Raw genomic sequence first — 13,148 nt, forward strand, 5'->3', positions numbered from 1 at the left:
CTAGATCTTGTATCTGAGTACGAGATTATTTTTATTATCTCTAGCCAAGCTACAACCGTAGTTGGAAAAGCAAGATGCTTTAAGCCCAAGGGCTCCAATAGGGAAAAAATAGCCCAGTGAGGAAAGGAAATAAGGAGATAAATAAATGATGAGAATAATTTAGTAATAATGATTTATTACTAAATTAAAACAGTAACGTCAAAACAGATATGCCCTATGTAAACTATTAACGTCTAAAACAGTCATATAGGGTGGAGGTCTAGCCACGTTAAGGTCGAGGACATTGTGGCAGCCCCACAGAGACTGTTACAGCACCCTAGGTGGATTGCTGAGTCTCTCAAGGAATGCAGGTAAATGAGGCATATAAACCTATGAAGCCAGCTTCCTTATCAGGTATTCCAGGATAGCAAGGGTGGAGGTCTAGCCACGTTAAGGTCGAGGACCTTGTGGCAGCCCCACAGAGATTTTTACAGCCCCCGGGTGGATCGCTGAGTCTCTTAAGGAATCCAGGCAATGAGGCAGGATAACTTTAAGGTCCGTGCTATTCCTAAAGGATGGATGCAAAATCTTTTTCCTAGTGAAACTTCCTTTGTTAGTTACTCCAATAAGACCTCTCTGCCAAACAGACTTTGCAACATCAAATGTGTCTCTTCTGGGAGAGGGAGGCTTTTGTCCGGTCCTGGATGTAACTGCTTTCAACGCCCTCGTTCAGAAGTCAAAGTTCTCCATGGAGACATCGAAATCATGAACTATTAAAAGTCTCATGTCAGCCTGGTCACAGGGCGAAGCGGAGTCTGACTGCTTTTGCCTTCAGGCAGTGGAACCAGACTACCTAACTTCTGGCAATCTTGGGAGGGGAGAAGAGGGGAGCAGACCTTTGGTCAGTACATCTTCTGAAGGAGGATTACAATTTCCTTTCATAGGGAAACCTCCTTTAGTTTTAGCTCCAATAGATCTCTCTCCCAGATCTAGAGAGGAGTATAAGAGGCAGGCTTTGCAATTAAACTTTATCTGAGGTTTGTTTATAAGGAGGAAAGGGGGAAGAAGGTGTCAGTTCAGGCTGTGTGTTTTGGTCTCGGCTCCGCCCCTCTAATGTTCACGAAACTTTTGCTAAATGAAGCAGAATACTGCACTCAAGAGACATCAGAACCTCCCTGTATCTGGACGATTGGCTTATCAGAGCTCTTTCCTACGATCTTTATGAAGGATTTTCAGATAACTTTGAACCAATCAGAAGAATTGGGTATTCCTGTCAACAAGATGAGTCTCTTCTGACACCAGGACACTTTGCGCCACTTCTTGTAGGACGTTCGGCGTCTTGCTCTGTTATCCTCTCGGCGCCACGCCACGTCTTACAGGACGCTCGGCGCCACCCCTTCCAGGACGCTCGGCGCCACGTCTTACAGGACGCTCGGCGCCACGTCTTACAGGACGCTCGGCGCCACGTCTTACAGGACGCTCGGCGCCTCGTCTTACAGGACGCTCGGCGCCTCGTCTTACAGGACGCTCGGCGCCTCGTCTTACAGGACGCTCGGCGCCTCGTCTTTCAGGACGCTCGGCGCCTCGTCTTTCAGGACGCTCGGCGCCTCGTCTTTCAGGACGCTCGGCGCCTCGTCTTTCAGGACGCTCGGCGCCTCGTCTTTCAGGACGCTCGGCGCCTCGTCTTTCAGGACGCTCGGCGCCTCGTCTTTCAGGACGCTCGGCGCCTCGTCTTTCAGGACGCTCGGCGCCTCGTCTTTCAGGACGCTCGGCGCCTCGTCTTTCAGGACGCTCGGCGCCTCGTCTTTCAGGACGCTCGGCGCCTCGTCTTTCAGGACGCTCGGCGCCGCGTCTTTCAGGACGCTCGGCGCCGCGTCTTTCAGGACGCTCGGCGCCTCGTCTTTCAGGACGCTCGGCGCCGCGTCTTTCAGGACGCTCGGCGCCGCGTCTTTCAGGACGCTCGGCGCCGCGTCTTTCAGGACGCTCGGCGCCGCGTCTTTCAGGACGCTCGGCGCCGCGTCTTTCAGGACGCTCGGCGCCGCGTCTTTCAGGACGCTCGGCGCCGCGTCTTTCAGGACGCTCGGCGCCGCGTCTTTCAGGACGCTCGGCGCCGCGTCTTTCAGGACGCTCGGCGCCGTTTCTTTCAGGACGCTCAACGTCGAAGATCTAGCAGGAGGCATGACATTGAACATGAGAACCTCGGACTTCGTGATGACACCAGTCGAATCGAATGTCGAGATCAAGGACGCCTTAGTTCCGATGTCTTTGATCAAGTAAGTTTTTATCAAGCGTCTAGCCTTAGTACAACGCGGCGACATAGGCGGTGATCTGGGTTTCCTTGACGCCATGAGTCAGGACCTTAAAGAAATGTATCCTGATAAACACAACGTCACTACTTCCGTTAGATCTTCTGACACCATCACAAAAAATACTTTGTTTAAGCATGGTGATTCAGAGTCAAGTTTTTTCGGGCTTTTACGTCTTCTCTTAGAACGGAGCAAGCCGTCTTGAAACTGCAATCTTTTCTAAAGATACAGAAGTGTTCTGTGAGGAAGTGGATGAGTATGTTGGGAAACCACCTGTTTGGGAGTGGGTTTTTTCCCTGGGAAGGCTGAATCTTTCTTTGTGACCATTGATATGTCACTGTTCATCCTAGTTTTCCTGGACCAGGGTTCGATTCCAAGCCAGTCAGAAGCTAGAAGCTATAGTCCTTATGTGAGTTATCTTTATTCTCTCTATTTCAACCTCAATCATTTTGGGACAAGGAGAAGGTCTCTTGTCGATATGCATCCCTTTTTGGATGCCATAAGAAGTTGCCTTCAGTGGTGGTACGATCCAGTCAAACTTCCGGAAGGTCATCCCTTTTGAACAGAGGATCTTAGACCTTGTATTGTCTCTCGTCGCCTCGGCTTCGGGGTGGGAGCAACACTAGACAGTTGGAAGCTTCGGGACTATGGACAGAGGATCAGAAGAGCTTCCTCATCATCCAAAGGAACTGTTGACAGTCCAGTTGCCTCTCAAAAAGCTTTGAAGGGTCAGTTTGGAACAAAGTGGTGCAGGTCTATGCCGATCACACCACAGAATTGGCTTTCATTGCCAAGCAAGGCGGAACCCACTGGAGGTCCCTTTACGGGACTGAGAGGAGTCTTCTCATCTGGGCTAAGAAGAATGTAATCCTTCTAACAAGCTTGTTTCAAAGAGAGAAGAACTTATGGCAGAACAGTCTCAGCTGGAGAATGGACACAACATCGAGAAATCTGCAAGAATCTGTGACGACTTTGGTGTCGTTCTTATATAGTCCTATTCGCGACTTTGCAGACAAAGAGACTCAAAATTTACTGCTCTCCAGTGCCAGATCTCGAAGCAGTCCACATAGACGCATTCCTCTTAGTCTGGTCCAATCTGGATGTGTACGTTTTCCCCCGTTCTATATCCTATACAAGGTGACACAAAAGTTTGTGTCACACGAAGGGACCAGGTGACTTTAGTGGCATTCTTTTGGCCCTCAAGAGGATGGTTCACAGAGATACTGGAATGGATGGTGGACTCTCCTAGAAGTCTTCCATTAAGAGTAGTTTTACTCAGACAACCTCTCTTGGAAAGGTACCTTTCAAGTCTCCAAGCTCTTCTAGCTACCTTCAGTCTTTTGAAAACTCACAGGAACTAGAGGTTTTTCGAAGGAGGCTGCTAAGGCTTTTACAAGAGCAATAAGGACTTCTACCATCAGGATTTATAAATCCAAGTGGGAGGTTTTAGAGAATGGTGCAGAGTCAACTCTGTTTTCTCTTCCAGTATCTCTACAGACTTCCTGCTTTACCTTCGAAGGAAGCTCATTTGTTCATTCTCTTCCATCAAGGGATACAGGAGTGTGTTAGCGACTGTTGTCAAGCACAGTATCTTGGACCTTTAGATTGATAAAGTCCTACAGGAACTTCTATTAAGAAGCCCTCGTTACAGATGTCAAGAATGTCCTTTCATTCTTCATCAGACTCTTATAAGAGAGGCTCATACACATTACAGTGAGACTGGCCCCAAGTTTTTAAGGTCAAGACGCATGAGGTTAGTACTATAACAACTTCAATAACCTTCAAGCAGAATAGATTGTGGTGGAGCATTATGGACACAACTTTTTGGAGGAGTAAATCCGTGTTCACTTCACTCTATTTGAATCGTGTCCAGACTCTTTATGAGGACTGCTACACTCTGGGACCATTTGGGACCATTCGTGATAGCGAGTGCAGTAGTGGGGGAAGGATCCACCACTACGTTCCCATAACCCTAATACCTTTTTCTTCTCTTGGAACTTTGATATTTTTATGGTTGTTTGTGGAGATTGCGACAGTCTCCCACAATCTTTGATTTTAGTCAGATGGTCATTTGTTCCTTGAGAGCGCCCAGAACAAGGGTATTGGAAGAGGTCCTGTCACATAAAGGTTTTTAGACCAGTTTGACAGCTCCTAGAGGTCTTCAGCCCCCTGGTGGATCGCTGGATCTCATAAGGAAAGCGGACATAATTAAAGAATTCATTGAAGTCAGCTTCCTTATCAGGTACGAACCCTTAAGTTTGTTTATTAACTCTTAAGGAAAATTCCAACTATATTGGCTGTCTCTAACCCTCCACCAAAGGTGTTAATCAGCTATATATATAACTACCAGGTAAGTCTTATGTTTAAAAATGTTATTTTCATTATAGAATAAGTTTTTGAACATACCTGGTAATTATATATAATTAAATTCCCACCCTCCTCCCCTCTAGAGATTAGAGGCATGGAAGATATGAGGAATAATGGAATAGTTCCTAGGTACCTCGCTAGGGCGCACAGGTGGTACACCTGGCTATCCAATCGGCGATTGGCGCGAGTTTTTGAAATTTCTGTCGTGACGTCAGACGTAAGCTATATATATAACTACCAGGTAAGTATGTTAAAAAACTTATCCTATAATGAAAATAAAATTTAAATTTTGAATACAGATCAAGGAGAATATTACCTTATAGATAAACAGAATTTTAGGAGTCCAAAACAATATATTGTACACTAAAAATAAGCAAAATTATTTTCACATCAATCAATTTTAAATCTTAAAACTGCATATGGTATAAAACATACTTATCCTTTATAGACAAATTTATTTTTATTTTTGTAATGTTCTATTGTAGTTACACACACACACACACACACACACTACCTTGCCTTTACACAGAATTCAGTCTTTTACCTTAAGACATTGAGTATATTTTTTTTATGGATGGCAATTACTTTATGGTATTTACAGTATAGGTATACAAGCATAAGGAGAGGATTTAATGAAATGTAAAACACTGTATAAAGAATTCATTATTATTTACAGTAACTTTATTTACATTTTTACACAGTTCAATAAATGCTTTTAGAAAGTTCACAGATTTTCTTAGAAAATTCTATCGCATTAGTATAAACTACTTATTCTACTTGTGCATGCCATTTGGTGCATTATAATTTTGCTGAGAGTTAAAGTTGTTCTTGAAAGAAAATACTTTGTCATCTTTTTATAAAACCTGGTGAAGGGAATTTGAGGGTTAGCTTTAATTTGACAACTATACTATATACAGTATAAATGTCATTGTTTTACTGTCGGATCCCTCTTTTCAACTGTGCTTAGTTGAGATCAGTAAATACAGTACAGTATTATGTTGCAGGTTAATCCTATGGCAGGTGAGACTAAAGAATTTACTAAACTCTGTCCATCAGGAAATAACCAATAAAGTGATGGAAGTGACCCAGTATGGGTCTCTAAACTGTGAACCACTAAATACATCTCTGCCAAAACCATACTTAACCACTTTTGTTTTTTACTCAGTTGCGTGAAATTTCTCCATGTTCACTCAAATAGTGGGTTAATTCCAAAGGTTAATGATTAGAAAGGCAATTTGATTACTAATCACACATTACTTGATGCAAGCTGAACTTGTAAGAATGACAAAATATACCTGGCTGGGGGCTTTAACCTAGTGATGAAATACAAATTGAAAGACCTAGAGCTTTTTTCAAGAAAAACTCGCTTCTCAGGTGACCCGTCTTGCATCAGCAACACGCATAAGAAAAATAAGAATATACACTTGTTAAATAATTCACTAGAAAAAATTATACATTTAAACAAAAAAAATCTTCTACATTTCTGAGAAACAAAATACAGTACTTGAAAAAACTTAAATTAAATTTTTCTATCTTCAATATATTTCACGAACAGGATTTTGTGAATTTTGTCATTACAAAAGGTTAACAGAAAATATAAACCATAGGCAACAAATTCTACAGGTGGATAATGTATTCCAAATTCAATGCTAATTTTCTAACACCATGCGGTAAACACTGTAATATCAATATCGATATGCAACAATTTCCCACTTAGTATATAGTATATGTGTTGCCAATAAAAATTATTCAAACTAATTTGGAACTAAAATTTTGGAGAATTGTATGGGGATATGAATTTTATTATCGCATACAGTGCTGTGAAGTTTTTCCAAGGATAATGGAAGATGTTCTAAGTAAAACACCAGATAACTGAATAATAACATCCACATGAACAGCACTTTTCTTTTTAATCATAATAAAGAATGTTCATAATGCTTGATATAGTTTGTTCCTTCTTGAATAAATAAAAAGTGAGAAGCAAGATATTTTACTAACAAAACTTGACACTTTTATTACCCAGTTCAGTACCATCCAAGTACATGTAATGCATATACTCTACCATATAATATAATCATGACAATTAATTGTTAAATTATTAGCAAAAAATTAAACTAAAACTGCTGAATTATGTGAAGAAAAATTGATAACAAAATGTAAATACATTGTCCTTTTATTAAACATGTATTACATGAGAATTTTACAAAAGTATATTTATTGCTGTTTTTTAATATTAAATGTATAAAACCTGACCACATAGGCAAAGAAAAAAATTAGGTTAGGAACCAGATTTCCATCCCTATCTTAGCGTTCTTGCTCACCCAAAAAAAGCATATGGTGGTCCTGATTTAAAGCCAGTTTCATTGTGGAGGAAGTTTAACGATGTAATTCCATTTAAGAGAACTTAAAGAAGTGAATGGAACAGTAGTACCAAGAATGATTTCGTAAATAGCAACATAAGCAGAAATGTTTTGAGCACTGGAGTGTGTGATGAATGGAAAAAATCTGAATAATTCATGAAACTGTATTGAAGATGAAATCTGACATTGCACTAACTCTTAGACTTTAATCATTAAAACTTAAAAATGCTTCGTTTAATTCTGGATATCATCTTCTAATAACGGAATCCATCCTACCTTGCAATCAATTAAAACTTCTTTTCTTGATACAGTGTCCAAGTAAGCAGTCTGAAAAGAAAAAAATGTAAGTACAAACTTAGATATTTATATATTTTTTAAATTGGCTCTATCTTTAAAGCATCAAAATATAAATACAATAAGAAATAATTTTTTGAAATTCATTAAATTTAGATATAGCGTTGCTTTCATAGCATTACAATTCATTACTAAGCACTTTCATCACAAAATTCAATATGAAATTGTTCTAATAGTAAAGGAATCTCAACAACCTTGTTCTTTATTACTCTATTGCATCACGGATTCCCACCTAGTTACTAACAAAACTTCTAAATAAAAGGACACCTATTAATAATTAACTTTAATAGGAAACTAAAGGTTTCATTGTTTTTTTAATTAGTTCTTAAGTTCTAACAAAGTCATTTCATTAGTTACATACAACTTTTGTAAACATATTGGTATTTATCAAAACTAGGTCTTTTACCATCAGACATTCTCCTACAGTACTTGGATGATTTTAAATAATGGGATGACAGATTTGCCGCCAATTTATAGATCCATAGAGTTCTTTGATCGTTCGTTCGTTTTAGATTGCCTTGCCTTATGCAAGATACGGGCTCTTGCGTTGGCAACCTGTAAAATAGTTCTAATATGTACTGTAACCGTATGTAATGGAGAGAAAAACTGGTAAATATATTCATATAAAGGCAAGGGCAATTTTATACAGTACAGTAAAAATTAATGGAAGAAAGGAACAAAAATAATGTTTGCAGTTTGTCTTTTGCTAAGACCTTGGGGATTTTGATACCCCTCTTATAATTAACAAAATTTGTACAGAAATCCCTGGATTGTTGTCACAAGCACATAGGATTGGCCTTGATTTTAAGCTGCCTTTGGTGGTGTTTATCATGAGGCCCTTGTTTATATTTTCAAACAAGTGGAAGTTGGTGAGTCTTTTCTTAGCATCACTATTCAATTTTCAAGAAATAGATTGCAGAGATTAGTTGTTCATGGGCAGCACAGTGACTATAGATATGTTATATCTTATGTTCCTCAGGGTAGTGTTCTCGGCCCATTACTTTTAATACTAGACAAGTATGTGGTTTGGCCTAGATAACAAGCTCATTGCATATGCAGATGATGCTAATCTCTTTGCACCACTTCCATCTCTTGAATATAGATCTGGAGTTGCTGAATCCTTTAATAGAGACCTAGCTAAAATTAATGCATGGTACAAATTATATGGCATAAAGTTGAACCCTAACAAAACTCAAAATAGGATTGTAAGTAGGTCGAGGACAGTAGTTCCTCAACATACAGATCTCAGCATTGATAGTTTCTTGACTGTATGCCTCTTTTTAAAATTTTTGGTGTAATTTTCAATAGCAAATTTACTTTTGAGAAATGCATTCGGGGGGTCTCTTCTTCAATTGACAAAAAATTGGCTAAGAATGTCTTAAAAGATTTTCAATGATTAATCTATTCTGAAGTGTTTTAATTAATTCATTCTACATTGTTTCGAGTATTGTTCTCCTGTCTAGTCTTCAGTTGCTGATCATCTTAATTTGTTGGACATGAACTTTCGGTCTATTAAATTTATCATTCCTGATCTAAATGTTTATCTCTGGCACCATCGTTCAAATAGTTTGTTATGCATATTGCATAAGATTTTTCACAATTCTGACTATCCTTTACATTCAGATCTTCCTGGACAGTACCACCCTGTTCGTAACACTAGGTATGCAGTTAATTGAAATTGCCATGTCTTCTCCACTAGGAGGCTCAACACTACACATTATTCTAGAAGTTTTATTCCAGCTGGGATCAAGTTGTGGAAAGATCTTCCAAATCAGTAGATAGTTGAATTAGTAGAACTTAAAAAGTTCAAACTTGCAGCAAATGTTTTTATGTTGAACAGGCTACCACAAGTTCCTAAAAAGTTTATATACGAAAGATCTGTTTTAATGTTGTTACTGTTCTTGAAATATTTTATTTTATTTTAATTTTCCATTACTTCTAGTATACTGTAGTTTATTTTTTCCGTATTTCCTTTCCTCACTGGGCTACTTTTCCTGATGGAGCTCTTGGGCTTCAAGCATCCTGTTTTTCCAACTAAGGTTGTAGCTTAGCTAGTGATAAATAATAATAATAATAATAATGATAATAATAATAATAATAATAATAATAAGAATAATAATACTGTAGTAATAATAATAATTACAATCTTGCCTTCTCCATCATAAGGCTCAAAACTACTCCGTATTCTATTATTAATGCATGATAAGCTACAACCCTAGTAGGAAAAGCAGGACGCTATAAAGCCCAAGGGCCTTAACAGGGAAAAATAGCCCTATGAGGAAAGGAAAAAATGAAAGGAATAAACAAAGAAGTAATGAACAATCAAAATATTTTAAGAACAGTAACATTAAACTAGATCTTTGATATACTGCATAATCCATAAAAACTTGCGGGATGAGATAGAATAGTGTACCTTCAAGCAAGAGAACTCTAATCCAAGACAGTGGAAGACCTTAGTACAGAGGCTATGGCACTACCCCAGGCTAGAGAACAAGTTTGATTTTAGCGTGTCCTTCTCCTAAAAGAGCCTATTAAGAGCAAAGTAGCCAAAAGTAGCCCATGCTAAATTAATCTGCTAGCAGACAACATTAAGACGCACTAATAATCAATAGGAACACAGTAATGTCATATTGGCATTTCTTTAATAATGGAACCCAATTTTTTTTCTTTTTTTATAAGAGTAGGGTTCAGTTATGTTACACCCCCACTCATAAGTCTGAGGAAGCAGGAAGGACCCTACAGTACTTCCCCAAAGAATTGTGTGATCCCCACTGACTAGTACCAGAGCATTAAAAGGTAGATTCATAAACCACATGGGTCCGGTTACCTATAAACACTAAGTGAAAGAATAGTCCATAGCTACATCACATGAATGGAATGAAGTAAAAAAAAAAGAAAAAAAAAAATCCCCCCTGATAGGGAATCCCTCGAGAGGAAGCTAGACATCCAGCATGGTTGGTGTGTGTGTGTGTGTGTCAATTGACCCAGTTGGTATCGCTCCCTTATGCCTGACTTCCCCCATCAAGTGTCCTCAATCGATCTGCTAAAAAACCATGCAGATCCTAAATCCATTATACAGTATATAGATTAAACGTTAAGGAAGAATAAGCTGTGGAAATTTTTTCCTTTTACTCAATTCCTCAATTGAGCTGCACAATTTACAACTGAAAAAGATGGATCCTGGTGGTAAACAAACAACCCCATGGTTTGCCGACTTCCCAGCAATTAGTGCTTCCAAATAGGTGATGTATTGTTTTCCAGCTGACGAATACAGTTTAGCACAGGAAATTATTATTATTATTACTTGCTAAGCTACAACCTTAGTTCGAAAAGCAGAATGCTATAAGCCCAGGGGCCGCAACAGGGAAAATAGCCCAGTGAGGAAAGGAATAAGGGAAAATAAAATAATTTAAGAACAGTAACATTAGAATAGATATTTCCTATATAAACTATAAAAACTTTAACAAAACAAGAAGATAAATTTGATAGAATAGTGCGCCCGAGTGTACCCTCAAGCAAGAGAACTCTAACCAAAGACAGTGGAAGTCCATGGTGCAGAGGCTATGGCATTACCCAAGACTAGAGAACAATGGTTTGATTTTGAAGTATCCCTCTCCTAGAAGAGCTGCTTACCATAGCTAAAGTGTCTCTTCTACCCTTACCAAGAGGAAAGTAGCCACTGAACAATGTGCAGTAGTTAACCCATTGGGTGAAGTATTGTTTGGTAATCTCAGTGTTGTCAGGTGTATGAGGAAAGAGGAGAATCTGTAAAGAATAGGCCAGACTATTTGGTGTATGTGTAGGCAAAGGGAAAGTGAACTGTAACCAGAGAGAAGGATCCAATGAAGTACTGTCTGGCCAGTCAGAAAGGACCCCCATAACTCTCCAGCGGTAGTATCTCAATGGGTGCCTAGTGCCCTGGCCAACCTACTACCATGCTGTGATTGGGTCTAGAAAGCCTGACCTTGTGAGTCTCCCTTATACACACGAGTTTTTGCTTCAAAGTTGATGCCCTGGTCTTAGGGCAGGGAAGAAGAGATTTCTCAATACTGTATATAATTTTCTAGGCTATATGAAATTCACCTTGGTGACCACACACTTTTTAACCCCTATAATATCATATTCCCTAAAGAAATCAAGCAACAGTAGCATGAATTTTTAAGCTAGCGCTGCAACACCCAAAGTATCTAGCTTTTTTTCCTGTGTTCATAAGGTAGTGTGTAAGAGCTCATAATAAATCATAACTCGTACTCTTTTTGTCCTCTCAGTTTCTTTAATTGCATAATCTTATGATAAATATTAATGACAATTATAGAGCATAATGAGGGAACACTGTATAAATTTTTACTATTGAAGGCACTACAGGGTTTATTCTATTGTCCTTACCATTTAGTTTAACCAGTCTACTAAGTTAAAATATGAACTCTAACAGAGCAGATGGAAAACGGATAATAATTATACAAAAGAAAAGTGGGTACTAAAGCACCTTTCTAGCAATAGACCTTAATATTATGGTAAAAGAGATCAGTAGGACACTTTGACAAAAAATCAAAAGGGCTTCTCATTTCGTACTTTAATTTGGTTTTAGGTTTACAGTATATTAAAAAAGAAGACATGGTTTGGTTTGGCATGAATACAAGACTTTACCTCTGATACACTCCAAATTCTATGGAACAGTTCAGTAATTTTTCTCACTTTTTCCATTCATCATTTAAGCCAAGTGGCAGTTTACTCAGGAGGTTTAAAGGTTACTCATGAGTTGCAGGAACAAGGGATGGGTTATTGCAATGCCAAACACTGTCTCTTACAATAAACTTACACAGTATGTACGGTATATGATCAGCACCCAAGATCTCTCTCCTTGCATACAACCATGTAAAGTTAGGTAGGCTAGACGTATGGGTTCTTCTTAAACCCATTACCCAAAGCTGATATTGCATGCAAAGTCATGTTTGCTCCAGAAATCTATGAAGCCATGTTCACAGCAGGTACACTGGATACACAGATTGTGAATCACTAACGATACAGTTAAGCTACTGCAAATCTAGTACTATACAGTACAAGGGCAAAAAGGAACAGTAAAATAATAAAACATGATCAAGCTCAAGAAGAAAAAAATTTACCTGTTTCCTGACATATTGCACTATACACTCCAATCGCTCAGGATCATCACATTCCTTAGAAAAGAGTCTTCTCCACAATGCAGAAGCCAAAACTTTGTCATCACTCATTAATCCTTCATCATAAGAAAATAATGCAGATTGGAATGACGATACAATATCTTGAATTTGTTCATTACGGGCAGTAGGTGATGAATCCTGTAAATTATGTAAAACAGTATGCCAGGTTTAACTATGTTCAAATGATTGTTGATATTACAGTAAGTCATAATGCTGCCCTGATAACCCTAGTACAAAAACAACGAAAAATAAGAAATCATATTGAATATTTTAAGCAACTTTTTCTAAAACCAGTTCTTCCATATTTCTACATAAAAAGCTTCCCAGCTGATTCTGCAGTGTTAATTTTTATCTTTTCAAATAATATTTTCATCTTGAATCATATTCAGTCACTTTATTTTGAAGGGTTCAAAGTGAACCCTTCAAAATAAAATGACTTTTACCAATGACATTAATTAACCCTCACAATCTTTAATACTGAATGCATGAACTTGACTACACTCAAGGAATGAGGATAAACTAGCATGTGTGATTTTCAGTGAAAATTCTCTAGCACTAATTCAAATTACTGTAAGCGGACCGGTCGCTATGTCTTGCCTTTT

General features: G+C 38.6%; 1 protein-coding gene and 1 long non-coding RNA gene across 4 annotated transcripts in view; one reads left to right on the forward strand and one right to left on the reverse strand.

Moving 5' to 3' along the window:
* The window catches only part of LOC137616361 (uncharacterized), a 342,608-nt gene that overhangs the window by 313,337 nt on the left and 16,123 nt on the right, over positions 1 to 13,148 (forward strand). The window lies entirely within an intron of this gene.
* The window catches only part of Uqcc1 (Ubiquinol-cytochrome c reductase complex assembly factor 1), a 102,424-nt gene continuing 94,590 nt past the window's right edge, over positions 5,315 to 13,148 (reverse strand). For 2 of the 3 annotated variants that reach the window (XM_068346025.1, XM_068346026.1), the window contains exons 5-6: positions 12,490 to 12,684; positions 5,315 to 7,339 (exon numbers count right to left, since the gene is read on the reverse strand). In XM_068346025.1, the coding sequence (XP_068202126.1) occupies positions 7,247 to 7,339; positions 12,490 to 12,684 (288 nt within the window). In that variant the 3' untranslated portion in view covers positions 5,315 to 7,246. The remainder of the gene's footprint in view (positions 7,340 to 12,489; positions 12,685 to 13,148) is intronic. The other variant, XM_068346024.1, reaches the window with a different exon arrangement.

Source organism: Palaemon carinicauda, chromosome 22 (assembly GCF_036898095.1).
Source record: "Palaemon carinicauda isolate YSFRI2023 chromosome 22, ASM3689809v2, whole genome shotgun sequence".
Classification (NCBI taxonomy): Eukaryota; Metazoa; Arthropoda; class Malacostraca; order Decapoda; family Palaemonidae; genus Palaemon; species Palaemon carinicauda.